Genomic DNA, 25,985 nt, shown 5'->3' on the forward strand with positions numbered 1-25,985 from the left:
GACCCCCTTCCCCAGCCTGCGCCCCCTCCCCAGCCTCACTCAACACACGCCTTCCAGAGATTCCAAGGGACCGATTTATTAAGTCTTGGAAAGAGACGATCAGCAGAGAATAAATAAAAGATGTGGGACATTACAGCCCAACGGGGGGTGCGGCTTTCGCAGAGGGATTCCACTCACGAGGGCCAGCCTGCCTGTTTGCACGCGGGCTCCCACGCGGGGCTCACGGAGATGGCCGGACCCGGCAGCCTCAGAGCTGCTGTTTGGCAACGGTGTCGGCAACGTGTGGGCTGAGGGCTGGGGGTGCTCAAGAGAGCGCCCCGCGGAATTCCGGCGGCAACGAAGGGCGCTGCAGAGGGGCCCCGGCGAGCGGCAGGGTCCTCAGAGCTGGGAGGGCCCACGGGCCCCCCACAGCACCCAGCACCCCACAGTGTCCCGTCTGGAGGACCAAGCCCAGCGGCCAGCGGCTCAGAGCCTCGGGCACACGGCCCGGCCCTGGCTCCGCTTTGTTTTTCACCTTAGAAACAAGCCTTTTTCAGACCTGGGCTGGGAAGGTCAGGCCACCAGGCGACCTAGCCCAGAGAGGGTGACAGCTATGCTCAGAAACAGCAGCGAGTACCCAGGCGAAAGGCCTACAAACCTACGATCGGGAGGCCAGACAGTCCTGGGGGCCTGCGGGGCAGGGCAGGGTCCGCAGCTTCCTGCCGCCACCAATCCCCACCCGTGCCCGCCGTTTCCGAGGTCCAGGGCTTCGGAAATTGGGCACACAGCTCCCCCCAGCAGCCAAGCCCCCACGGCAGGTACTGGGCGCCCCGGGGCCTGGGTCAGAACTGGGCGTGGTCCACCTCGTCCAGCCAGGAAGCGGGGCTGGCGGGGAAGTCGGGGTACCCGCCGCTGCTCCCCGTGGATAGGTCAGAGCTGGGTCCGTTTCCCGCCAGCACCCTCATGGGCGGTGGCCCGCCCGGGGTCCCTGAGGGCGCGAGCCCCAAGCTGGAGTCGGGGTACACCAGGCTGGAGAGGAGGGGCTGGGGGGCGGCTGGGGACGGGGCGATGCCGTAGGGGCTGCCGGGGCGCAGCTCGCGGTACTGCTCCGGGCCCGCCAGGCCCCCGGACGCCAGGGCAAAGCCGCCCAGGGCTCCGGCAGGCCTGCCCAGGGCGGGGGGCGGCTCCCCCAGGCTGCTGTAGAGGCCGTTGGCAGCGCCCATTTCCGACACGGCCGGCTCATCTGCGAGGGAGGTGGAGGGCGCGCGGTCAGTGCCCGCCCCTGGGCGCCACGCAGCGGGGCCGCCCGCCCAGGCCCGCCCGGGGGACGGTGGGACGGCGGTGGGGCCCGAGCGCGGAGCAGCCCAGCCCCGGCCTGCGGTTCCGGGAGGGACGAGCTCGGACCACCAGCAGGCGGGCCGGGCGCGCGCCCTTACCGGGGAAGGAGACCTCGGCGTCGCTGTCGGGCCCGTCCTGGGCGCCGTCCTTGTCGGCCTTGGCGCCGCCGCGGGAGCGCTTCACGGTGCGGAAGTACTGGCCCCAGCGCTGCCGGCCCGCGTCCTTCTTGAGCCGCTTCTCCTTGGCGCGTCGGTTCTGGAACCACACCTGCGCGGGGCGGCGGGCGGCGTGAGCGGCGGCCGGGGCGCCGGGGCCGGGCCGGGGTCACGCGCCCGCGCTGACCTGCACCACGCGCATGTCCAGGCCGGTCTCGGACGACAGCTGCTCGCGCACGTGGCGCGCGGGCTTGGGCGAGGTGTTGTAGGCGCTCTTGAGCGTCTCCAGCTGCTTGGCCGTGATGGTCGTGCGCGGCCGCTTGGCCGTGGCCTCCGCCTCTGCGGGGTGGCGTGCCGTCAGGCGGGCCGGCCCCGCGCCACCGCCGCCCGCGGGCTGTGCGACCGCACGGACGATTCCCCGGGGCCGGCGCCCCGCTGGCCGGCCTCCCCGGGCCCCAAGGCGCGAAGGCGCCCTTGAAATCTCCAATCTCCAACTCTCCCTGCCTTCCCGCTGCTTCCCCGTCCCCGGGGCCAGCCCGCAACTTTCCCCACTGACCACGCTGCTTGGCCGTCTCGTAGTCCGCCTTGCACACGAGCCTGCTGTCTTCCATGAGGTAGAATTCGTCGCCCGTGGCCAGCTGCCGCTTGCACACCACGCAGGCGAAGCAGTGCAGGTGGTACACGAAGTCCTGTGCCCTCCGCACCACCTGCGTGGGCGGGATGCCCAGCTGGCACGCGGCGCACTTGGTCCCGAAGCGCCTGCGGGACACACAGGGTGCGGCTCAGCGTGGCGGCGCCTTCGCCCGGAGCGGGTTGGAGAGGCGAGTGGGTGAGGAGGAGCCGTGGAGAAGGGCTGGAGGGCGCTGGGGAAGCTAGGTCCCTGGAAGGTGGGCCGGAGGGAAACCCCAGACCTCCCCAGCCCCAACATTGACAGGAAAAAAAGAAAAAAGAAGATTTAGGGCACAGAGAATTCAGCAGCGAGCTGGGCGCGCACTGGAGTTCTCTGCTGGCGAGCAGCTGGCCTTCGCCACATCCAGGATCAATGCTCTTTTATTTTCCAAACATCCAGGGGGCATCTGCTCAGAGGACCCAGCCAGCCCGGCCCAGGGTGCACCCTCTCCCCCAAAGCAGGTCCCCAGGGCAAGGACCCTGGCCGGGGAGCCTGGAGGGTGCCATCCCCTGCCCGTCCCGGGGCCTCCGGCTCACTTGAAAAAGTCCTCCTTGCAGTAGACGCTCTCCCCGCGGCTGAAGCAGCGCTCGGCCAGCGGCGTGTGGCAGTCGCTGCACTTGAGACACCTGCTGTGCCAGTGGCGATCCAGAGCCTTGAGAATGAAGCGGTCCAGGATGTGCTGGTCACAGCCGGCGCACAGCGGGATCTCTGTGGGACGCAGGTGTCAGGGCTTGGCCACGGCCTGCTGGCCAGGAGTGTGGGGAGTGGGGAGTGAGCCGGGGTCACCTGGCACAGCCCGGAGCAGGGCCTGGGGTGTCTGTGGGTGGGGAGCTGGCTGGGCTGGCATTCCAATGCCACGGAGCGCCTGGGAAGGCAGGCTGGGAAACGGGAAAACAAACCCTCCAGCGCCCGCGCACACAGGGCGCTGCGAAGCCGCACGGTTGCGCTTTCCAGAAACTCTTGGGAGGTGTGACCTCTCGCCGGCCGACCGAGCGTCTGCGGGTTAGGAAGCCCGGAAGCCTGCCAGGTCACCTCGGACACTGCGGGCCCGGGGTGTCTCCGGCTGGGGAGGGGCCTGTGGGTCCGCTTGAAAGGGGTTTCTAAGCGAGAAGAGGCAGGCAGGGGCCAGGATCCGCAGGAACGCTGCCCGCAGCTCCCAACCCGCAAAAGGTGGGAGGCACGGAAGCCTCTTTACCAGGGGGAAAACCCAGCCTCTCTCCCCTGCTGGCGGGAAACTCGCCCGGCCGCGTCCCGCCTCTGGCAAAGCCAGGCGCCCAGGCGGCGCGAGCCCTGGATCCGCCACGCGCCCGGGGTCCCCTGTGCGAGCCGCGATCGCAGGGAGGCGAAGATTCCCGGCCCCGAGCTGGGGCGCACGGGCCCGCGCCGCGCGAATTCAGCACCGGGGCGCGGACAGCGCCCGGGCCGCCGCGCCCCGAACCCGCGCCCCGAACCCGCGTCCCCCTCGGCCGCGGGAGCAGCCGCGCGTCCAGGCCCGCGCCGGGAGAAGCCCCCGCGCCCCACGGCCTTACGCTGCATGGCGAATCCAGCCCCGGCGGCTCCCCGACGCCCGGCGCTCCGGCCGCCCAGGCCAGCTCTCTCGAAGCCGGCGCGCCCAGCCCTCTCCCCTCCCTCCGCCTCCCTCCGCCTCCCACCCCTTCCTCCCAGCCCTGTGGCCACCCCTCCCAGGAACCGACGGGAAATAAATAAATAAGTAGGGGACGACGAGACCCCGCGGCCGGGATGGAGCCCCTCTCCGCCTGCTCACTCCTCCCACCCCCGCTGCGCCAGCTCCCACCTTCCCTGTCCGGGCGCCCCGAGGGAACGGCTCGCCTCCAGGAGGCTCGGGTCTCCGGACGGACCCCCTGACTAGGTGTCCTGAGGTGCCGATGGAGCGACCGGAATTAGGGGCGGCCTACGGTTCCCCACAGCACACTCGGCTTCCCCGACCGGGGTAGGGGCGGATGTGGTTGGGAAAACCCTTCTGGGGACCCTCGCACCCCGCCGGGGGCGCCCACTGTGCGCTCCAGCCGGGAGGCCGGCAGAGGCTGCGGAGGGGCTCCTCGACGCGACTTGGCACCCACTCCCGTCCAGGCTGCCTCGGCGGTCGGCCGCTCGCGGGGGCACCCACCTCGGCGCAGGTCGGCCCTCCGCGCCAGCAGCGCCAGCAGCAGGTCGCCGCCCGCCGACTCCCGGGCCGGGCCCAGCTCCGCGCGCGCCTCCATGAGTCCCGCCGCCCGCGCCGCCCTTCTCCGGCCCCGAACTCTGCCGGGGTGCAGGCAGGCCCCGGCGGCAGCGAGCCGAGCGACTCCGGCGCTGCTGGGCGCTGCGCCCGCGGGCGGCCCGGGGGCCCCGAGGCGCGGGGCGCGCAGAGGGCGGGGGCGGGGCGGGGCCCGGGGCGGGGCCGGGGGCGCGGACACGCGCCGGGGGTGACCGCGGACGGCGCGGGGCTCGCGCGGGAACCTGCAGTGCCCGGGGCGGGGACGGGCACGGCGGTCGGGTCGGGTAGCGGGCGCAGGCCCGAGCCCGCAGCCTCCCCGTCCCGGCGTGGAGGGCGGGTCTCCTGTGCGCGCGGGACGGGAGGGCTGGGGGGTCCCGGGAACGGGGGCGGGGAGCGCGCGGCTCCTCCCGCGGCCGAGGGGCCCTCCGCAGCGGCTGGCCCCGCAGTCTTCGTGACCACGTCCGGAGGGTGAGTGCGGCTCGGCAGGTCCCGCGGCCGGGCGGGGCGGGAGGCGGCATAGTTCTCCCGACGGGGCAGGCCCAGGTCCATCACAGGGGACTGAGCGGGGGACCCCCAACAGCCTCTTCGCCTGCGTTTGCAGCCTCCGGCCCTGAATTCAAACAGGTGATCTCGCCGTGCGAGCCCTCCGTCCTTGCGCTATGAGACGCACCTGGGGGGCGTCCAGGAGGCGCTCGAAGGCTGGGTTAGCAGGTCGCTGCCGCCCTCCTGGCCGCCTCTGTCCACCGCGAAGGGCTGGGATGCTCCCTGCCCTAAGGATGCTCCGCAACGGCCGAGGCCCCGCAGAGAGCCCGCGAAGGGCCGGGGGGCCGGCTGTGAAGTGTCAGCTGTTACGGGGGCGGGGGCGGCGGGCATTGTGGCGGGACCCGGGGAAGCCGGCAGTGCGGCCCCAAGCCACCGGGCGTCTGGCGAGTGCGCCAACAATGCCTCCATTATGTCCCAGAGTCGGCGGCCGCGGACTGGCCCTTGGGGAGGGCGGTTCAGGCTGGAGACTGACCCGGGGCCGCGGCCTTGGAGGAACGGGCGCCCCTCGCCATCACCCAGGCCCTCCGGCTGCTCGCCTCCCGGCACCGTGGCTCCCTGCGCCCCAGGCCCGCCGGCTCTGACCGCGAGGCGGAGGCAGCAGACGGCCGCGGCGCCGGGCCCCTCTCGCTGGCGGCCGAGCCCGTGTCCAGCAGCAGAGCGGCCTGACCGGTCGCGCGTCCCCCGACCCCGGGGGCAGGACGGCCCGGCGCTGTCCGCGGTGCTGAAGGAAGCGCCCTGCCCGCCCCGGGCCCGGCTGCCGCCGTCGGGGCGCGCCCTCCGGAGAGGGCTGGCCGGACCCGCCCCGCTGCCAGGCCCTGAGCTCCCCGCCTCTGGCTACGAGGCTCCAGGGTTCGCAGCAAGCGGGTCCCCACACCCTCTGGTTGGAAGGCAGCTCGTAGGCTGCTGGGCACTCCTGCTCTTACCACAGGCTGTCCGCGGGCCGAGGACTCAGACACCTCAGTCCACCATGGTGCCCCTTCCCTACAGCCAAGTGGGCAGAGCCCACTGTGCCCAACGCCAGGCCTGCGGTGCTCTGGGGGTTCCAGATGGCACATGCAGACGAGGGCGGCTCTGGTGCACCCCTCTCGCTGTAAGCCGACCCTGCAGTGGGGGCTGGCCTGGCACACTTCGGGCCATGCAGTTTCCAAACAGGACTTCATTTTGAAAATGTACACTGCGAGTTTATTGAAATACAAAATGCTCACCCACATTTCCACGGCAATCCGCCTCTTTAAAATCAAAATCCCTCCAGGAAAAATAAATAGACATTTAAATTACTGAATGTTGATACCCACAGTTGAGACACCTCTTAATACTTAAAATTATAAAAAATAGAGCTCAGCCTGCCCTGAGGGGCTCCAGTTCCGAAGAGGCGGCACGGCGACGCTGGCTCTGCTGGGCCCGCAGGGAGTGTCCAGCGGGTCATGGGGGTCCCGGGGCTCTCGGTGCCTGCGGGAGCCAGCGGCCACCAGGACAAGCCAGCTGGTGTTCGCCGTCCACCGGAGACGGCAGGCAGCCCCCGCTCAGGCCAGGCGCCAAGCCCACCCCCTCCCCACCACAAGCACAAAGTGGGAGACTGGCCAAGTGGAAACGGCATTTACAACCACACGGCCAGGTGGGCAGGAGTCTGCGCCCACCGTGCCCACACGAGAAGCGGGAGACCAGGTGTTCCCTGAAGGCGCCAGTGTCACAGTGTGCAGGCAGAGGCGAGGCCGCCCCGAGGCCTGCCGTGGCGCCTCGGCTCCTTGGCTGCCTGGAAGGTACCCCCAAGGGCAGCCTCCTCTCACGGCGCAGGCTGCCAGGCAGGGGCGCCCCTGCGGCTCCTGGCTTCCGGCTGGGCGCCGTGGGGACGAGCAGGAGCGGCAGGCTGGGCTGCGGCTTGCACCGGGGAGGGCAGAGGTCCACCGCTCCAGCACCGCCCCTCCCCGAGGCCGTGGCCGGACAGGTCCTGAGTGACGGCAGGGCGGGGCCGGCCACTACACGGCCGGGGAGTGGTGCCTGCCCTTCCAGCGCTTGGCCCTCACCCGGAAGAAGAAGAACATGAACATGAGGAAGAGCGACGAGGCCACGTAGAGGACCACGCAGAGACTCATGTCCAGGCTGGAGAAGCCCACGCCCAGGACGGGCACGGCCGCCTCAGCCTCCTGCCGGGCTCCGTGCAGCCCGCTGTCCAGCCTGTGGCGCCAGCCGTGGGAGGGCGCGGCGGGCCGGAGGCTCCTGCCCGGGGCCGTGTCCCACGAGCCGTCGCCCAGGTCCGCGGCGTAGGCATGGAGGAGGTTGTGGGCGCTGTAGTGGTGTTTCAGGAAGGCCAGGACGCGGCCCTCGGCCCAGCTGTGCACACCTCTGACCTCCTCGTGGCAGGCCGCGCACAGGTCTGGAGTGGGCCACGGGACCTTGGGGAAGGCAGGGTCTTCACTCAGGTGCCCTAAGACAGAAGGGACAAAGGTGGGACAGTGGCAGTACGGCAGCCGCCCTCCCAGCCCAAACCAGCTGGAGTGCAGCTCGGCCACGGGACCTGCAGGGCACATTTGGCCCTGTACACGCCTGGTGAGTTCCAAGGCACGCTCGGGGCACGGGCACCCTGCTGCTCCCCTCCACCAGCATGGCCTCCATGGCACAGCTCCCCGCCACCCACAGCATGTTCCAGAAGCGGGTGTGAACCATGCCCAGGCTGCCACTTGGGGCTGAGCTTGCTGTACTGCACCCCCTGTGCAAGCTAGGGGCAGGCAGCCAAGGCCAGGACATGCACCCGGAACTGGGGTCCCATCACGGGCTGGAGGCAGGGTTGGGAACACGGGAACCCTGTAATAACAGTATCCCAGGCTGCTGGCCTAGGATGGGTCCTAACTGGGACTGGACCAGCTGGTGTGCCCCGAGGACCCAGGATGGAGACCCGTGTCAGGGCCAGAGACCAGCGCAAAGCCGCACGCTGCCTGCGGAGGAGGAAAAGCTCTTCCTTAGCGCCGGCTGCGGGTGGCCCGACGGGGATTAACGCACGCCAAGACGCCAGGGGCTTTTCCTGTTCATTTCTGCTAAGTCTGTTGCCTGGTGGAATTATCTTTAAGCCTAATTTTAATCTGTTGTTGACTTAGCAGCGCAGTTTGAATTGCTCGTCTGAGTTGGGCTGCGCCCTATTTAACCGGCTCACACAGCGCCCTGCCGTCGCCGCCCTGTCCGGGGACCCTCACCCCCAGTTCACGACACGCCTGGCTGCCCCTCACCTGCAAGGCGCCCGTTCACGGTATTGTGTGCCCGCCAGAGCCACAGGATGGCCTGGTCTGCGGTCTTCACTGTGTCCAGGGACTCCTTGGCCATGTTCTCAAAGTGCTCCCCGCACTCCCTGCAGCCAAAGAATGTATGCACGTACCTCCGTACGGTCTGCAGCACCGCGGGCGGGTCGTCCTCCAGGCCTGCGGGCAGAGCGGGGGTGAGGGCACCGCCCGGGCAGGCATGAGGGCACCGCCCAGGCAGGCAGAGCGGGGGTGAGGGCACCGCCCGGGCAGGCATGAGGGCACCACCCAGGCAGGCAGAGCGGGGGTGTGGGCATCACCCGGGCGGGCAGAGCGGGGGTGTGGGCGCTGTCCGGGTGGGCAGGGCTGGGCTGTGGGCACCGCCCGGGCAGAGGCAGTGACATCACGGCTCCACCCCAGGGGACCCACCTCACCACAGGCTGATGGCTCCGGAGGGCACAGGTTCAGGCGGATGGGCCCTTCCTGGGGGAGCAGCCACGCCTGAGCAGATGCCATGCCATGTGTCTGCCTATGGCCTCACAGCCCAGGAACGGGCTCGCCCCAGGCCCGCCTGGCCCTGGGCACTTGCTCCTGGCCACGGCAGCGCCCTGGCCCCGCACACACTACTCAGCCGCCCTTGTCACTTTACGCAGAAGGCAGGGACACTGCAAGGGGGACGTCTGCCACCCGCTGACTCCCTCCCCACAGCAGCCAGGGCCTGTTGTAACCTGCACCTGCGTCTCCCAGTGGTGGCAGGACCCCTGTCCTTAGAGCCATCACCCACTGCTGGCCAGGGTGTGCTAGCCGGAAGCTGGCATTTGGAGTGAAGCCAGGCCCGGCAGGCAGGACGTGGGATATGCCCAAGACCTGCCCTCCAGACTCCTTCAAGTGCTCGGCCGGCACTGTGGTGCAGCAAGTTAAGCCGCCACCTGTCACGCTGACACCCCCTGTGGACACTGGCTCCAGTCCGTCTGCTGCACTTCCCACCCAGCTCCCTGTGCACGGCCTGGGCAAGCAGTGGAGGACGGCTGTACCGATGGAGCTCCTGGCTGTCTCGGTCCAGGACTGGCTGCTGTGGCCATCCGGAGTGACCGTGGTCAGCTCGCTCCTCTATTGCCTGTGTAAGTACCTTTCAAGTCAGTAACATTCGTCTTCAGGAAAAGCTAAAGGGTTAAATACGAGTGGGCGTCCCCCCGGACCACATGGGTGACCTTCCGGGGACGCCCACCTGCCTCCCAGCTCCTGCCCTGCTCAGGCAGCCCTGCCGGGCAGCCGGGCTGGCCGAGCTGCAGTCTTCTGCTGCCGACCCGAGGGCCTGGGCTGGCCCAGCCTGGCCCGGGCGCTGCAGGCACCCGGGGAGCGGAACCAGCAGCTGGGGCTCCAGCTGGTTCTATTTTCTCGAATGAAGAAATGAAGAAACAAAAGTGAAACCAAAAAGTGAAACAAAAGTGAAGAAACAAAAGCTGCCATGTAGTTGGTGAGGACACGGCAGTGGCAGAGGGACCGCCAGCGCGGCTGGCCTGGGACGCAGCGGGCAAGGAGCTGAGGGTGGGCCACGAGCCCACCGGGTCCCCGGCCCTGCCCCGGGATGCAAAGGCGGGCATCTCCTCCCCACCGAGTGTCCTCGGGTGGCAGGTGGCATCTGGCATGGGCACAGCCCGGGCTCTGCTCCGCGAGGGGAGGGAGGCCTCCACACATCTGTCCCTGGTCCCTGGTAATCCTCCACGCACCAACTGCCGCCTGCCCAGACCCTAATCTTTCAAGTGGACAAGAACCGCCACCCTCTACCTGAGGGAGATTAGCGCCTGCTGGGCGCTTTAGACCCAGGGTCTCCACACGCAAGGCGGGAAAAACCCCCATACTTAATCCTGCACCTCGCCTGACCCAATTCCCAGGCAGGGATGGCTCCTCCGAGGCGCTTCCTGCCGCTAGGGCAGGCGGGGCACATGTGTGCCCGCGGGCATTCAGTGTGCCATGATCACCTCAGGGCTGGTGCCCGGCAGGAAGGCAGGAAGGGCAGAGCGGGCTGCGGCCTCGACCGCCCCCCAGCGCCCCCACGGACCTGTCTGGGCACGTCTATGGGTGACTCCCTGAGGGACAACGGGCGGCAACTCCAGGACAGCCCAGCCACTGAGGAACAGCCCAGCCACTGAGGGACAGCCCAGCCACTGAAGGACAGCGGGCGACAGCTCCGGGACAGCCCAGCCACTGAGGGACAGCCCAGCCACTGAGGGACAGTGGACGACAGCCCCGGGACAGCCCAGCCACTGAGGGACAGCCCAGCCACTGAGGGACAGCCCAGCCACTGAGGGACAGCGGACGACAGCCCCGGGACAGCCCAGCCACTGAGGGACAGCCCAGCCACTGAGGGACAGCGGGCGGCAGCTCCAGGACAGCCCAGCCACCGTGGCCATCCAGCACACTTGCTTGCGCATGCGCACACACTCTCTCCTTTAACAAGAGACGAGACTTCTCCGGCCTGGCCGTGATCATGGAGCCTCAAGGACCGGCATGCACAGAACTGGAAAAACCCACAAACCCTCAACGCCCAGGTCGGCCCCAGCAATGCCCTGTAGGGGAGCAGTGGGACCTGCAGACCCACAGGGCGGCCACTGCAGGAGGAAGCCCAGCGTGCCCCCCCGCCCGGGGGCCCTTACCTGTGCCCAGCAGGGCCTCCGGGTGGGTGGCGGCACGCACGGTGAGGGTGTGGAACAGCGTCCAGAGCGAACACGGGTAGCCCCTGAGCTCCGGGCGGCTGCCCTGGCATCCCACCCATGTGGTGCGGTTAGGGAGGGACATTCCGGCCATCTGGAAGACCCGCGGCAGGGGAGCTGGTCAGGGTCGGCGTTGCCACGGCGCCTGGGCGGCTCGCCTCCCGGAAAAGCAGCGAGGCCAGGCCGCCTGTGTCAGACCCGTGGCCCGCTTTCTCCTAACCCTGGAGCGTGAGAAGGGCTCACATGAGGATAGGCCACCCAAAGGTGGCAGCGGGCACGGGTGCTGCCCGGCCCATGGCGCAGCCCTGTGGGAGCAGCATGGGTTCGGGCCTGGCACACCCCGGAGAACCCTGAGCAGCAGGGTAGCGGGCAGGGAGGGGTGCCCGCAAGGGGAATGGGGCATTCGCCAGAGCTAGCACCGCAAACCAGGGCCGCTGGACACAGCAGGAAGGGGCCACTGGGGCACATGGCCGGCACTGAGTCCCGGCCCCTGCCCCGCCAAAGCTCCCAGCAGCGTGCCCCAGGGAAGCAGGAGGGTGCACGGACTTGGGTGCCCAGCACCCGCAGCAAGGACGGCCCGGGCCCAGGGCCAGAACCAGGGAGCGTTCTCTCCGCCCTTCAAATAAAGTGAAGAAAAACTTGAAATCAAAACGAGGCTCCACCAGACTGCAGAGGCTGGCCAAGTCCCCTCCGCCCGTCCCGCCTGGGCCCACGCAAGCGCGGCCGAGCCCAGCGGGGGCACTCACCCGCATCTTGTTGTCTACCAGGTCGAGGATGGCGCTGTAGGGGACCCTGTCCAGGGGCAGACTGGCCAGCCACTCCCGCAGCGTCTCCAGCAGCTTCCTGACTGGTGGCCGGCCAGGGACCAACTGAGTGAGGAAGGACCAGCTGAGAGGCCGCCAGGGCCCAGAGCCGCCTGTGCGGCCCCTGCCCCCAGCCCTCCGAGGAGGTCAGCTCAACCCACCTGGCCCCACGGGCAGCCATATCCTCACCCCCACGAGGCCAGAGGACATGCCACGGCCTGGCCCACGGCCCAGCAGCCCGCCTGCCCCTCAGCCTAAGGCACGGCGCGCAGGGCTGAGCTCGGGGGCCGTGCCCTCCTCACCAGTGCCCCCAGACTGTCCAGCCCCACCAGCGCACAGGGACAGCCAGCTCACATGGTGGGCCCAGCCCCACGCCCCCATCTGCCCGAGGCAGGGCCTACACACAGAGGCCAGGCCACAGTGAGCACTGGGGAAGCCCTGGGAAGCAGTGCAGGGCAGCAGGACGCCCCCCAGGCTGGCTACCCCCGCCGCACGCATGCTGAGGCCTCACCTTGGCAATGACCGTGACAAAGTCCTTGAGTGTCTTCAGCTCGGCCCCCTCCAGGGACCTGTGGGCGGCCAGCTCCATCCGCAGGAGGTGGTGCAGGCCCGACTCCAGGTCGGCCGAGTACAGCTTGGACCTAGGAGCAGGCGCGTGTCAGCGGGGCCACCCGCCCTTCCAGACCCCGGCCCGGCCGGCCCCCAGGGAGGGTCCGAGGGAGGCAGGGCTACTTGCTTGTCAAACTCTCTCCAGACCACGGTCACCGGGCTGTCCTCGCTGGGCCTCGCGGGCAGGGCGGGCGGCTTCCTCCTCACGCCAGGCAGTGACTTCAAGTAAGACGCGAAGAAAGAGCGCAGCGGCTTCGCGCTGTGGGGGAGGGCGCAGGTGGGCGGGCAGCAGGCACCGGACCCACAGCTGAGAGCTGGCAGAGGCCTGGAGGGGCCCGCTAAGCCGACCGCTGCACCTGCCAGCGGAGGGGGCAGCGCGGTTCCTCCTCGTGTCCCTCCATGAGCTGAGCAGAGTGGGGACCTGGGCCCCGAGCCTGGCCCCGGGGTTGTGCACGACTGCCCAGCCCAGCGTTCCTGACTGCGGCTGCCTGCTGCCATATGCCGACCGGCCGGCAGCACATGAAGGCCTTACTGTGTGTGTGCCACCTCCCACACGGGCTCCTCTGGTGCCCAGGAAACAGTGGGTGGCAGCTATGGGAGTCGTCCTGCTGGACAGCTACGTCTGACAAGGCAAGGCCATGTCCCCTGAGCCCGCCCGGCCAGGCCAGGCGCCCACACGTGGACGAGGCTGTGACCCTGGGCCCACCCGGCCAGGAACTCACACGTGGACGAGGCCGTGTGACCCGTTGGGGTGCATGAGGTAGCAAGACGGCAGCGAGGTGACGCCGAGCTTCTCCAGCAGGGCCTTGTCCCCATCCAGGGCTCGGTGTACGACGACGTTCTCGTAGGGGACCAGGTCCAAGGCCACCTGCGAGTGGACGGTCCCTGCCGCTCAGGACGGGGCGTGCAGTGCCCTGTCCCTCACGCTCACAGCAGCCTGTGGCTCCCCAGCCACACAAGCTGGCGTCCCCGTGGACAGCCCGAGGCCAGGCACACCTTCCCCGTGTGCCCACGCGGCCCCCAGGTGGCCTGGCCCCAAATTCCCACCAAGGGCAGCACCAGAGGCCACGTGGCCAGGGTTGGGGCCTGAGAAAGCACCCCAGGATTGCAGCTCCTGGGTAGCCCCATGCCCTCCACGGCCCAGCCCTCCCGCCCACACCCACCCGGCCATGTCCTTTCCAGGGGCCCTGGCTAAGTATGGGTTGGCTCAGCGCACGAGCTGGGCACCCTGGCCCGCAGCCGACCTCTGCTCCTGGCTCACCAGGCTCGTGTCTGGCCACCCCAGGGACTGGCTGTGCTGGCAGCAACCCCCACTGCCTGTGGGAGCAAGTGCCCGGGAGTCTAGGCATGAGGCGCTTTGGGGGCTCCCCCACCCCCGAGAACCCTGGCCAGCCACAAAGGCGGTGGCATAGCATCCCGCAAACATCAAGGAGTGGAGGAATGCCAGCTGAAGTGGGCAGGTCCCTGCTCCCCCCAAGGGTCCCTACTGACAGGCAGGCATGGGGCGACGGGTTCCCGCGTGGTCCCAGGAGACCAGGCAGCCCTGGCCGCAGCTGTCACCCAGTCTGGTTCCCGCGCTCAACTGACACAGGCGTGCCACACAGGGTCCAGCCCCGCAAGCACAGGGCTCCTGACAGGCCCCGCCGGGGGCACCCTGGCACCAGCCCAGTCCCTGCCATGGTCTAGGACCTTCCAAGGGGAGCTCCCTGAGGGAGAAGCACTCGGCGGACGGTCAGCCATACCTCTCGGCCAACGTACGAGCCGTTGGTTTCAAATAAAATAGCCACGTGCCGGCCGCTGCCCGAGGCCAGGAGGGCCAGGACACTGCTGGGCCTGGGGGGAGGAGGAAGATGGTGAGGGCGGGCGCAGGCCTGGCCCGGAGCCCCGGCGGCCGCTGCAGGCACTCACGGGATCGGGTCTAGGGCCGGGCAGGCCGGCGGCCGGCGGCCCTCCGTGTGGTTCTGCAGGAAGTCGATCATTGCCTGCCTGACCGTCCGCAGCTCTCTGTCGGGTCCTGCCGGAAGTGCACCCGCGTCATCGCTGCGCCTGTCCCACGCGCCCTCACTGCGTCACCTAGCAACAGGGAGCCCTGCCCGCCGGGTCTCTAGCCGGGTGTGTGGCCTGGGCAGCTGGGTGTCTGACCCATCTCCAACAGGGGTCACCAAGGTTTGACAGGCAGCCGCCTGGACAGCGGGCCAGTGGGTCTGAGACTCTCACCTTCTATAGGTTTGATGCGCAAATAAACCGATCTTTAACAATCAAGGATGAGGAACCTGCCCCTCCGCCCAGGATCAGGCGTGCCAGCCCAGGGCAGTGCTGGTGTGGGCCGGCAGGGCCAGGGCACGGGGCACGGCCTGGCCCGGGGCCACGAGCTGCCCCATCCTTACCTTTGAAGCTCTCTCCGGTTGAGAAGCCCCTCGTGAAGGCCTTGAAATACTAGGACGGAAAGTAGCACTGTGAGCCGGCTGCTCCCTGCACTGCCAGGGGTCAGGCGCTCCCAGGTGCCCCTGCGTGGGGTCGATTCCACAGCACAACACTGCTGTCAGACACGCAGCCCGTCGGTCCTCCAGGGGGCTCCCTGCCAGCTGCCTGCCGCCTCTGCTGTGAGGCCACCCCAGGATGACGGGGGAGCGGGCAGGGCCACCCCCAGTGTCTGTCCCTCTGGTCCTGCTCCAGAGCCACCTGCAGGATGACGGGGGAGCGGGCAGGGCCACCCCCAGTGTCTGTCCCTCTGGTCCTGCTCAGGCCACCCAGGTGACGGGGAGTGGCGGCCACCCCAGTGTCGTGTCCGAGCCCTGCGGATGACGGGGGAGCGGGCAGGGCCACCCCCAGTGTCTGTCCCTCTGGTCCTGCTCCAGAGCCACCCCAGGATGACGGGGGAGTGGGCAGGGCCACCCCCAGTGTCTGTCCCTGTGCTCCAGAGCCACCCCAGGATGACGGGGGAGTGAGCAGGGCCACCCCCAGTGTCTGTCCCTATGGTCCAGAGCCACCCCAGGATGACGGGAGAGCGGGCAGGGCCACCCACAGTGTCTGTCCTTGTGCTCCAGAGCCACCCCAGGATGACGGGGGAGTGAGCAGGGCCACCCCCAGTGTCTGTCCTTGTGGTCCAGAGCCACCCCAGGATGACGGGGGAGCGGGCAGGGCCACCCACAGTGTCTGTCCCTGTGCTCCAGAGCCACCTACAGGAGTGCTTGCCCTGAAAAGCCAGATGCCAAGCACCACGAGGGCTGTTGTCACAGCACGATGCAACTGGGCAGTCAGATCCAAGGACCCTCAGCAGCTAGAGCGTCACAGGTGCCATGGGAGCTAAGGAGAGCCCAGGCGGACAGCATAGCATGCCAGAGAGCGTCCGCTGCCAGGGCATGCAAGTGCCAAGGGGACAGGGTGCCCAGGCCTGGCGCCATGGTACAGCAAGGAAAGCCCCGCCTACAGCACCAGCCCTCCACATGGGTCCCGTTCAAGTCCCGGCTGCTCCACTTCTGAGCCTGGGAGAGCAGTGGAGGATGACCCCTGAACCCACGGAGAGACCCGGATGTTGGAGGCATTTGAGGGGAGAATCAGTGGAAGCAAAATCTCCTCCCCTCCCACCTTCTCTCCTTCTCCTCCAAATAAATGAATGAATGAGTGAATTAACGAATAAATAAATACAGAAAATCCTAACAGAATGAGAAACAATTCCGCAGGCCGGGGCTGCCCTCTAGTGGCGGCAGTGGGGACGGACACCACGGAGCGGGCAGCATGCACGGGCACAGGGCTGTGGGCACAGGACTGGGTACAGGACCAGGCACAGGACCAGAGGCACAGGACCACGGGCACAGGACCACGGACACAGTACTGGGTACAGGACCAGGCACAGGACCATCGGCATAGGACCATGGGCATAGGACCATGGGCATAGGACCACGGGCACAGGACCAGAGGCACAGGACCGCGGGCACAGGACCAGAGGCACAGGACCACGGGCACAGGACCGCGGACACAGTACTGGGTACAGGACCAGGCACAGGACCATGGGCATAGGACCACGGGCACAGGACCAGAGGCACAGGACCGCGGGCATAGGACCACAGGCACAGGACTGCGGACACAGGACTGGGTACAGGACCAGGCACAGGACCACAGGCATTGGACCATGGGCATAGGACCACGGGCACAGGACTAGGCACAGGACCGCGGGCACAGGAGCGCTGGCCACCTGAGCACAGCCTGAGTCCCAGGGGAGCAAGAAAGAAGCAGAGATGTTGAACCAAGAGGGGGTAAGCTTCACTTGGAGAGCCCTCTGTGCAGGTGAGGGTGGCGCCCGACGCTCACGCCCGCCCCGCTCTAACCTGCCCGCCCTGCCACTCAGCCACTGGGCAGCGGGCAGCTCTGGCCGCAGCACTTACCCGGAGGGTGGGGTAGAAGCGGATGTCGTAGGCACGGCACACATCCTGGTTCTTGTCGTCCGCGCAGTCCAGCGCAGCCACCCGGATGGCAGCAGCCCAATCTGGGAAACAGAGCGTGAGTGAGCGCGGCCTGCCAGGCCTGCCAGGTCAGTCCAGCCTGCAGATGGCCAGGGGCCTGAGCCCGGGCCCTTCACACCCAGCAGCAGGTGCCACCTGCGGGGCGCGGCACTCAGCCCCCAGCGCTCCCGGTTCTGGGGACTCAAGGCAGGAGCTCTCCGTGCCCGCTCTGCCCTGCCCACGGTCAAGGTGTTGCTGCCCCAAAAGCACACAGGACCCTCCCCTGCCCTCTATGCTCGGCCGGGCAGGGTGAGGGCGCCCTGTCATACTGTCCTGGGAGGTGCTGTGGGGCAGGGTGAAGCCGCCATTGTCCAGCGGGCATCCCATTCTGGGGTGCCAGTTCAAGGCACAGCTTCCTACCCACCCTCCTCCTAAGCGCTCACACCCCTGGGAGGCGAGGGGACCCCCGCACTGTGAGGAACCCCTGCCCCTGTGGGGACCGGGGGCTCCTGGCTGCGGCTTCAGCCTGGCCCAGCTCTGCCTGTTTCAGGTACTTGGAGAGGGAGTTGGTACATGGGACACTGCGTGCTCATCTCTCTCCTCTCCTCTCTCTCTCTCTCCTCTCTCTCTCTCTGCTCCTACCTGCCTCTCCACCCCTTCTGGGGCTCTGAGAGCTGCTGGAGGCCCACATGGCTGCGCAGGTGGGTGGCAAGTGGCTCCCGCTGGCCTGGTCCGGGCAATGGCCACCCTCACTTTGCTGACCGGGGCTGCAGTCCCTGGGTGCAGGGACAGCACGGCCCACGTGGGCAGGGTGAGCTGGCTGCCCTTCACTCGCCAACACCCCACGGGGGTCAGGGGGAGGTCTCTTTCTTTTATTTCTCAAATTTAGTTATGGGAAAGACAAAGTTACAGAGGGACAGAGATCTTCCATCTGCTGCCTCATTCCCCAGATGGCGACAAGGGCCAGAACTGGGCCAGCCAGTAGTCCACGCGGCCTCCCACCTCGGGGCAGGGCCTCGTCACTTGGCCGTCCTCTGCTGCTTTCCCACTACTGGACAGAAGAGCAGCGGCCATAAGGGGTGCTGGCGCTGCAGGCGGGGGCTTTACCTGCAGTGCTACAGCACTGACCCCCCACTAGGTCTTCTCTGTACCCCTCATCTGGGACACCTGCAGGCCATGCCCCACAGCCCCCTGCTGCAGCCCTGGGACCACCCAGGGCCTGTGAGTGTCAGAGCAGAACATGTGGGAAGACAGGCAGGAGCAGGGCTCCTGGGGGGGGGGCAGGGCTCCTCGGGGGGCAGGGCACCTTGGGGGGGCAGGGCTCCTCGGGGGGGCAGGGCACCATGGGGGGCAGGGTGCCATGGGGGGCAGGGTGCCATGTGGGCAGGGCGCCATGGGGGGCAGGGTGCCATGGGGGCAGGGCCCCTTAGGGGGTAGGGCACCATGGGGGCAAGGTGCCATGGGGGCAGGATGCCATGGGAGGCAGGGTGCCATGGGGGGCAGGGCGCCATGGGGGGCGGGGTGCCATGGGGGCAAGGTGCCATGGGGGCAGGGTGCCATGGGGGCAGGGTGCCATGGGGAGCACTGCCTTAGCAGTCCAGGAGGTGGGGGCAGGGACACCCTGTGTGTCCTTGGGAGCCCCAGGCCCACATCTCCCTGGCCGGCAGTGGTACATCCCCCCGCACCAGCACTCACCTCAGGTTCTCACACCAACGCCACCTGCTTGGCTGCCCGACCCCAGCCACACTAACAGTTACAAACTTTGTCACCAAACCACCTGCCCCAGAGCTAGGCTCGGTTCCTGGATGAGAGGCGGCACCTGCCCCAGCAGCTGGGCCACGTGCCCCGTGCCCCGAGGGCCGGAGTCACCTGTCTTGAGTGGCAAGGTGGGCCTCTTTCCCTGACACACGCGGCCGCCGGCCTGCCCGCCCCCTAGGCGGGGCACAGCTCAGATGCAGGGTCAGCATGCCTGCTCCGCTGCCCCAGCTGAGTGCCCACCCCCGACCACCTTGCGCATGCAGGTTCGAGTCCTGGCTGCTCTACTTCCCATCCACAGTTCCCTACTCAGACGCCGGGGAAAGCCGCGGAGGAGGGCCCAGATGCTGAAGGCCCTGCAGCACGCGTGATGCCCACGGAGCACGCAGCTCCCAGCTGCGGACCAAGCCAGCTCTGGCCGGCGCAGCCATCGGGGAGAGAACCAGCAGGTGGAAGATCTTTCTCTCCAGGCCCCCCACTTTTTTTCAAGATATCTTTTTTTATTTTTATTTAAAAGTCAGATATACAGAGAGGAGGTACAGAGGAAGATCTGTCCGTTGATTCACTCCCCAAGTGGCTGCAATGGCTGGAGCTGAGCTGATCTAAAGCCAGGAGCCAGGAGCTTCTTCCAGGTCTCCCATGCGGGTGCAGGGCCCCAAGGCTTTGGGCTGTCCTCTGTTGCTTTCCCAAGCCACAAGCAGGGAGCTGGATGGGAAGCAGGGCTGCCAGGATTAGAACCGGCGCCCATATGGGATCCTGGTGCATTCAAGGTGAGGACTTTAGCCATTAGGCTACCAGGCTGGACCCTCTCCCCCTATTTTTAACCCCTGGGCCTCTCCATCAGCAAGGACCAGGGGCAGAAGCACAAAGCTGACATGTGAGCCCTGGTTGCCAGAGGGAGGGCCACGTGGGTGCCTCCGGACACCATCTCTGATCACAGATGGGCCCGGCCTGGAGACAGCCTCGCCCCAGACGGCATCAATGCGCAGCTTTCCAAAGCCCAAGGAGTGAGCCTCTCTCGAGGGCAAAGTGACCTCGTCCTTGCCTTTCAGCCACTCACGGGAGCCGGGGGCGGGGGACCCCCGAGCTGGGAAGCTCTTGCCTTTGGACCCTTCGCACTGGATCTGAGCTGCTGCTTCTGCCTGCATCCGATCAGGATGGCCCGGGAGCAGAGGCCTCGGCCAGGCTGTAACCCAGGGTTCCCTAACGGCAGGTGTAGGGGAGCTGACGGGTCAAGGCAGGCAGCCGGTGTCAAGCCAGGAGCTGGGGGCCCACCCTGACCCTGGCCCCCTCGGCCTCGGTGCTGCAGAGCTGACCTCAACACCTACCACACCCGCTAGCAATCAGACACTACTTGGGGAACCCAGGGCCCAAGGCCCCCCACCCTGTGGCCGTCCACACGGAGTTCCCAGCTCCCAGGCCTTGACGCTGCACCCCTGCACGCTGCGGGTCTCGCAGCCAGGCAGAGCGGCCTACACTCCGCAGGACCCGTGCAGGGCGGCCGCACCAGATGCAAACTTCAGTTGCGGCAGATGGGCCCACATTCATTCACACACAAAAGGCTGGCCAGGCCCCGGGCACAGAATAAAGGGCTGGCCTCAGGGCCAACGCCTGCGCACCCAGCCCTCCCACCTGTTCCACCCACAATACCACATGCAAATGGCAGCCAGCTGGGAGGCCTAGGCGGAAGGAGGCCCCTCCCCGCTCCCCCAGGAGCCCCACCTGACTTGTCAGGAACTCAGAGCCAAGCCCCTCTACCCACACCCCTCCTCTGTGGTGGTGGAGAGCAGCGGTGCTGAGCTCACGCACCCTGCCCGGGCCAGACGGCTTGGCGGTCCAGGCTGGGCAGAGGGGACCGCCTGGCCAGGACACCTCAGCCAGAAGGCGGCAGTGCCCTGGCAGTGGGCCTACCCCGCTAAGGCCCTCCTGGGGTCACAACCAACCAGGCCTGCAGCCTGGGGTGGGGTGCACCGTGTCTGGGCCCCCAGGGGACAGACACTTTCCCATGGGCTCCGCTTCCACGCCCCGCCTCTCCCGGCCTCCCCGGCCCCTCTCCAGGGCACCCTGCCTCCCCGGCCCCTCTCCGGGGCACCCTGCCTCCCCGGCCCCTCCCCGGCCCCTCTCCTGGGGCACCCTGCCTCCCCGGCCCCTCTCCAGGGCACCCTGCCTCCCCGGCCCCTCTCCGGGGCACCCTGCCTCCCCGGCCCCTCTCCGGCTCCTCTCCAGGGGCACCAGGCGGCTGAATTCTCCCCCATGAAGTCTCCATCATCGTCAAACGCAATGAGCCACAGTGGGCGGGCCAGGGCAGGGCAGGGCAGGGCAGGGTGGCAGCCCTGCTTCCCATCTGGCGAGGGCCGTGCACACCCTTTCGCCTACCCACTCCGGACGCACCCATCACCCAGCTACACGCTGCACCCTCACTGTACTCTAGACAGGGAGCGTCCCCTGCCTCCTGGGAACCGCCCGCCTGGCACCCAGTCCCACTGCCGCGTGCACCTCTGAGTGCCCTGATGGGCATACGAGCCCAAGCACCTCAGCTCCCACAGCACGGGAGGCTGCAGGAGGCGAGCTACAGCACAACAGCAGGCTAAGGGAGGACTTGAGCGTGCTGGGCAGGGGTCCTGCTGGCCACACACACACACTCACACACACTCACACAGGATCCTGCAGGACACAGGCCCTCACACACACACACACACACACACACACACACACACACACACACACACTCACACACACTCACACACACACACACACTCACACACACACAGGATCCTGCAGGACACAGGCCCTCACACACACACACACACACACACACAGGATCCTGCAGGACACAGGCCCTCACACACACACACACTCACACACACTCACACACACACAGGATCCTGCAGGACACAGGCCCTCACACACACACACACACACACACACACACACACACACACTCACACACACACACACACACACACACTCACACACACAGGATCCTGCAGGGCACAGGCCCTCACACACACTCACACACTCACACACACTCACACACACACACACTCACACACACACACACAGGATCCTGCAGGACACAGGCCCTCACACACACTCACACACTCACACACACTCACACACACACACACACACACACACACACAGGATCCTGCAGGACACAGGCCCTCACACACACACACACACTCACACACACTCACACACACACACTCACACACACACACTCACACACACACACAGGATCCTGCAGGACACAGGCCCTCACACACACACACACACTCACACACACTCACACACACACACTCACACACACACACTCACACACACACACAGGATCCTGCAGGACACAGGCCCTCACACACACTCACACACTCACACACACACTCACACACACACACTCACACACACACACAGGATCCTGCAGGACACAGGCCCTCTCTCACACACACACACACACTCACACACACTCACACACACACACACACACACTCACACACACTCACACACACACACACACAGGATCCTGCAGGACACAGGCCCTCACACACACACTCACACACACACACACACACACAGGATCCTGCAGGACACAGGCCCTCACACACACTCACACACACACACACACTCACACACACACACAGGATCCTGCAGGACACAGGCCCTCTCTCACACTCACACTCACACACACAGGATCCTGCAGGACACACACACACACACACATACAGTTCACCTTTCACTTTGGAGCCACACCTACTTGCCAGGAAAACAATCGCCTTCCACAAGGCAGAGGTGGCATGGAGACCTGACTCCTGACCCCCACCTCTCAGCAACAGAGCAACTGTGCTCGCTGCCCCACTGCCCACCCCCAGGCACCCACTGCCCACCCCCAGGCACACACTGCCCACCCCCAGGCACACACTGCCCCCTCCCCAGGCACCCACTGCCCACCCCCAGGCACACACTGCCCTCATGGGAGCTAGGAGCTCCGGGGAGGGCCCATGCACACAGGTACTCTAGGCTGAACTGCCAGGCTGGTACTTCCTAACCACTGGGTCACATTGGCCCCAACCCAGACCTCGCCCAAGCCATGGCCTTCCACTCGGGAGACAGGGGGCGTCCCATCTAAGCTGTGGCCTTCACTCGGGAGAGAGGGGGCGCCCCATCTAAGCTGTGGGGGTCACTCAGGGAGCAGGGCCTCCACCTAACGCCCACGTTTAGAGACCATGCTGGGAGGGGCACCTGGAGGGCTGGGGTCAAGGAGGAGGCACCTGGAAGCCCCCACAGCCCTGCCCGCCGGTGGCCCGCCAGGCCCATGTATTGCCAAGCGACAGGCAAGCCACCTGCCAGGGGATGGGGCCCCTGCCCACGTGCCACGGGGAGCTGGCTGCCAAGGCCAAGGTTAACAGGCCCCTCCTGGAGGACTCCTTGGACCGAGGTTCCTGAGAGGAGAGCACCCCGGGAGGGTAGTGTAGGGGCGTCACTCTCCCAGGACCCTCCAACTCGGGGGGCTTGTGTGGACAAGACGCGGGCTCCACCCTGTAAGCCAGGCGGGGACCCCACTTTGGGACTTAGAATGAGCCCTGGGGACACAGTGGGATGGGTCTGTCTCCACCCTGGCAGCTGCTGGCTGATCCTTGGGCCACAGCTCTGCCCCACGCCACAGCAGCCTCACTGCCACGTCTCCCCTGGCCCCAACCTACAACCTCCCATTTAAAGACTGACTTCCTCATTAACATGAGGACACACACAGAGGTCTCCCTCTGCTGTTTCACTACCCAGATGGTCGCAGCGGCCAGGACCGAGCCAAACCAGGGGCTTCCGCATCTCCCATAGGTGAGATGACCCTGGGCCGCCCTGCTCCCCCAGGCCCTGAACAGGGACCCATGGCCCTGGGACCCCCTGCTCCCCCAGGCCCTGAACAGGGACCCATGGCCCTGGGATCCCCTGCTCCCCCAGGCCCTGAACAGGGACCCATGGCCCTGGGCCGCCCTTGCTCCCCCAGGCCCTGAACAGGGACCCATGGCCCTGAGACGCCCCCCGCTGCACCCCCAGGCCCTGGACCCACCTACCCCTCCCCACTCCCCCAGACCCTGAACAGGGACCCATGGCCCTGGGACCCCCTGCTCCCCCAGGCCCTGAACAGGGACCCATGGCGCTGGACACCCCCCTGCTCCCCCAGGCCCTGAGCAGGAGCTGTGAGAAGTTGAGCAGCTGGGACTCACTCAGACGTCAGCACTGCAGGCGGAGCCCTAATCGCCATGCCACCACACAGTCCCCCACCAGTCTTCTGGGGTGACACCACACTCCAGCGACTTTCCCCTCCCAGCTAGGGGCAACTCTGGTTCGGCCCCATGGTGGCCTCCAACAGGGAATCAAGCAGGCAGCTCTCATTCCACCTTGGAAAAATCCAGCAACCCACACACAGGTGACAGACGTGCCCGGCGCTGGCTTGGCAGGTTAGGCCACTCCTTACGACACCAGTGTCCCACGGGAGTGTGCCACCTGGCACGGCCGGCCCAGACCCAGCGCTGGGCTCCTGCTGGGCCCACTGAGGCCCTGTGGGAGTGCAACTCGCTGCCTCTCAGCCGCCCTGGGCTTTGGGTGGCAACAAGAGGCACGAATGCCCACAGTCGTCAGCACCTGCCGGAGGGCACCTGGCTCCCGAGCAGCCCATCGCACTGAGCCCCACCAGTGAGCAGCCTCGGCCAAGCACAAGCTCGGAGGGCCCCCTCATCTACTGCTCCCAGAGAACCCAAAATGCTAAGTGGCAGGCCCCCTGAACCCACCATATGGCCCCGCTGTGCACAGGACGAGAGGCAGGATCCCCAGAGAATGGGCGATGTCCCATGGGGAGGGGTGTCCCTGTGGTGGGGTGCCCTGTGGCGGGGTGCCCTGTGAAGGGGTGCCTTGTGGAGGTGTGCCCTGTGAAGGGGTGCCTTGTGGAGGGGTGCCCTGTGGCAGGATGCCCTGTGAAGGGGTGCCCTGTGGAGGTGTGCCCTGTGGCAGGATGCCCTGTGGTGGGGTGCCCTGTGGAGGGGTGCCCTGTGGAGGTGTGCCCTGTGAAGGGGTGCCTTGTGGAGGGGTGCCCTGTGGCAGGATGCCCTGTAGCGGGGTGCCCTGTGGAGGGATGCCCTGTGGAGGGGTGCCCTGTGGAGGGGTGCCCTGTGGCAGGATGCCCTGTGGCGGGGTGCCCCGTGGAGGGGTACCCTGTGGAGGGGTGCACCCCTAAGCCGAGGGGTCTCGGGCGCGCCTCACCTTGCACGTCCGCGGCCAGGGCCCGCCAGGTGGGCGCGTAGCCGATGCAGTGGCCGCACCACGAGGAGTAGAACTGCACGAGCCACGCCGCCGAGCTGTTGGTCGTGGCGCTCCGCACGCCGCCGCTGTCCAGCACCCACACGGCGTCCTGGCCCGGGCGGTAGAGCTGTGCCGCGCCGCCTGGGCCCGGGCCCGGCCCCGCCGCCGCCGCCGCCAGCAGCACGAGCAGCCGCGGGAGGCGCGAGGCCCGGGCCGGGGGCGCCGCTCGGGGTCCCGCTCTGCGCGCCGCCGCCCCGGACGCCGCCATGTTGCAAGTGCGGCCGGCGCCGACCTTTCCCCCTGGCAACCCGCGTGACGCGAGCCGCATGGCCCCGCCCCCGCGTCGGCCCCGCCCCACGCCGGACTCCGCCCCAGGCCTCGGCCCCGCCCTCACGCTGCGGCTCCTTCCCCGCTGCGGCCCAGCCCCGCGGCTCCGCCCTCCGCTGGCCCCGCCCTATGCCTCGGCCCCGCCCCCGCTTCGACCCCGCCCCGCGTCGGCTCCTCCCCTTCGTTCCCGCCCCAGGCCTCGGCCCCGCCCCCGCACGGCTCCTCCCCCTTCGTCCCCGCCCAGGCCTAGGCCCCGCCCGTTCGGCCCCGCCCCCGGCGGCCCTCGCGGCCACCCGGGCCACGTGGGCGGCGGTCACTCGCTTTGGCCGACGTCGGGCGGGTCCGAGGGGGAGTCGCCCCTTCAAATGCCGTGGCCCGTGGAGAGGATTCGCTGGGCTGGGGGAGAGGCGTCCACCTCGGCCTGGACCCAGGGCAGCTGCGTCCCCCCCCCCCGCGACCTTCGTACTGTGGCCTCTGTGCGCGATTCTGCCCAGGAAAGGCCTTTTGCTGCTTCTCAAACGGTGGGAGCCATGACTCAAGTCGGCGGGGCCGGCTGGGAGCTCCCCGTCTGGGGCTGGTCCTTCCCTCCGGCTGTGGACAGCAAGCTGGGCAGCCTGTGCTGAGGGCGGGCCAGGGCGGCCTCTGAGAGGGACGCCGGAGGGTTGTGAGCAGGCAGCAGGAGGCCAGCAAGGCCGGACAGAGCTGCCAGACGGGGCAAGAGATGGTGCCAGGCAGGTGCCACAAGTGCACCTGACCACCGAGATGTGTAGGGAGTGGCCTGCCAGCTTCGCGCAGGATGAGGAGCAGGTGGATGCCAGCTGGTGGGGGCCCTTGGGCCTCTCGGCACCAAGAGACGGCCACCTGCCCTGCCTGCTGTGTCCCCAGAGGTCTGGGGAACCCCTGCTCTCACT

General features: G+C 67.7%; 2 protein-coding genes across 2 annotated transcripts; both read right to left on the reverse strand.

Annotated features, from left to right (window-relative positions):
- Positions 1-771: 771 nt before the first annotated feature.
- LHX3 (LIM homeobox 3) lies at positions 772-4,464 on the reverse strand. Its single transcript, XM_040963545.1, has 6 exons — positions 4,271-4,464; positions 2,679-2,850; positions 2,029-2,231; positions 1,660-1,811; positions 1,416-1,584; positions 772-1,222 (listed from the first exon to the last, which is right to left on the reverse strand). The coding sequence occupies exons 1-6, from the start codon at positions 4,362-4,364 to the stop codon at positions 822-824; spliced, it is 1,191 nt and encodes a 396-aa protein (XP_040819479.1). The 5' UTR covers positions 4,365-4,464; the 3' UTR covers positions 772-821.
- A 1,620-nt stretch (positions 4,465-6,084) lies between these two features.
- On the reverse strand, positions 6,085-25,015 carry QSOX2 (quiescin sulfhydryl oxidase 2). Its single transcript, XM_040963427.1, has 12 exons — positions 24,709-25,015; positions 16,645-16,745; positions 14,647-14,695; positions 14,168-14,273; positions 14,002-14,092; positions 12,982-13,127; positions 12,387-12,518; positions 12,162-12,291; positions 11,594-11,716; positions 10,791-10,941; positions 8,125-8,313; positions 6,085-7,328 (listed from the first exon to the last, which is right to left on the reverse strand). The coding sequence occupies exons 1-12, from the start codon at positions 25,013-25,015 to the stop codon at positions 6,880-6,882; spliced, it is 1,974 nt and encodes a 657-aa protein (XP_040819361.1). The 3' UTR covers positions 6,085-6,879.
- Between the last annotated feature and the right edge of the window lie 970 nt (positions 25,016-25,985).

This window comes from Ochotona curzoniae, unplaced genomic scaffold (assembly GCF_017591425.1).
Source record: "Ochotona curzoniae isolate NIBS_2020 unplaced genomic scaffold, NIBS_Ocur_1.0 scaffold_3208, whole genome shotgun sequence".
NCBI lineage: Eukaryota > Metazoa > Chordata > Mammalia > Lagomorpha > Ochotonidae > Ochotona > Ochotona curzoniae.

Coding starts and splice junctions, on each gene's coding strand:
- LHX3 (XM_040963545.1), bottom strand. CDS start 4,364: ATGGAGGCGCGCGCGGAGCTGGGCCCGGCCCGGGAGTCGGCGGGCGGC. Junction 2,851..4,270: donor GAGGGCCGACCTGCGCCGAG/GTGGGTGCCCCC, acceptor TGCGTCCCACAG/AGATCCCGCTGTGCGCCGGC. Junction 2,232..2,678: donor TGCAAGGAGGACTTTTTCAA/GTGAGCCGGAGG, acceptor TGTGTCCCGCAG/GCGCTTCGGGACCAAGTGCG.
- QSOX2 (XM_040963427.1), bottom strand. CDS start 25,015: ATGGCGGCGTCCGGGGCGGCGGCGCGCAGAGCGGGACCCCGAGCGGCG. Junction 12,519..12,981: donor TCACACGGCCTCGTCCACGT/GTGAGTTCCTGG, acceptor CCTCCCCCACAG/CGCGAAGCCGCTGCGCTCTT. Junction 10,942..11,593: donor TGGTAGACAACAAGATGCGG/GTGAGTGCCCCC, acceptor CGGGTCTTCCAG/ATGGCCGGAATGTCCCTCCC.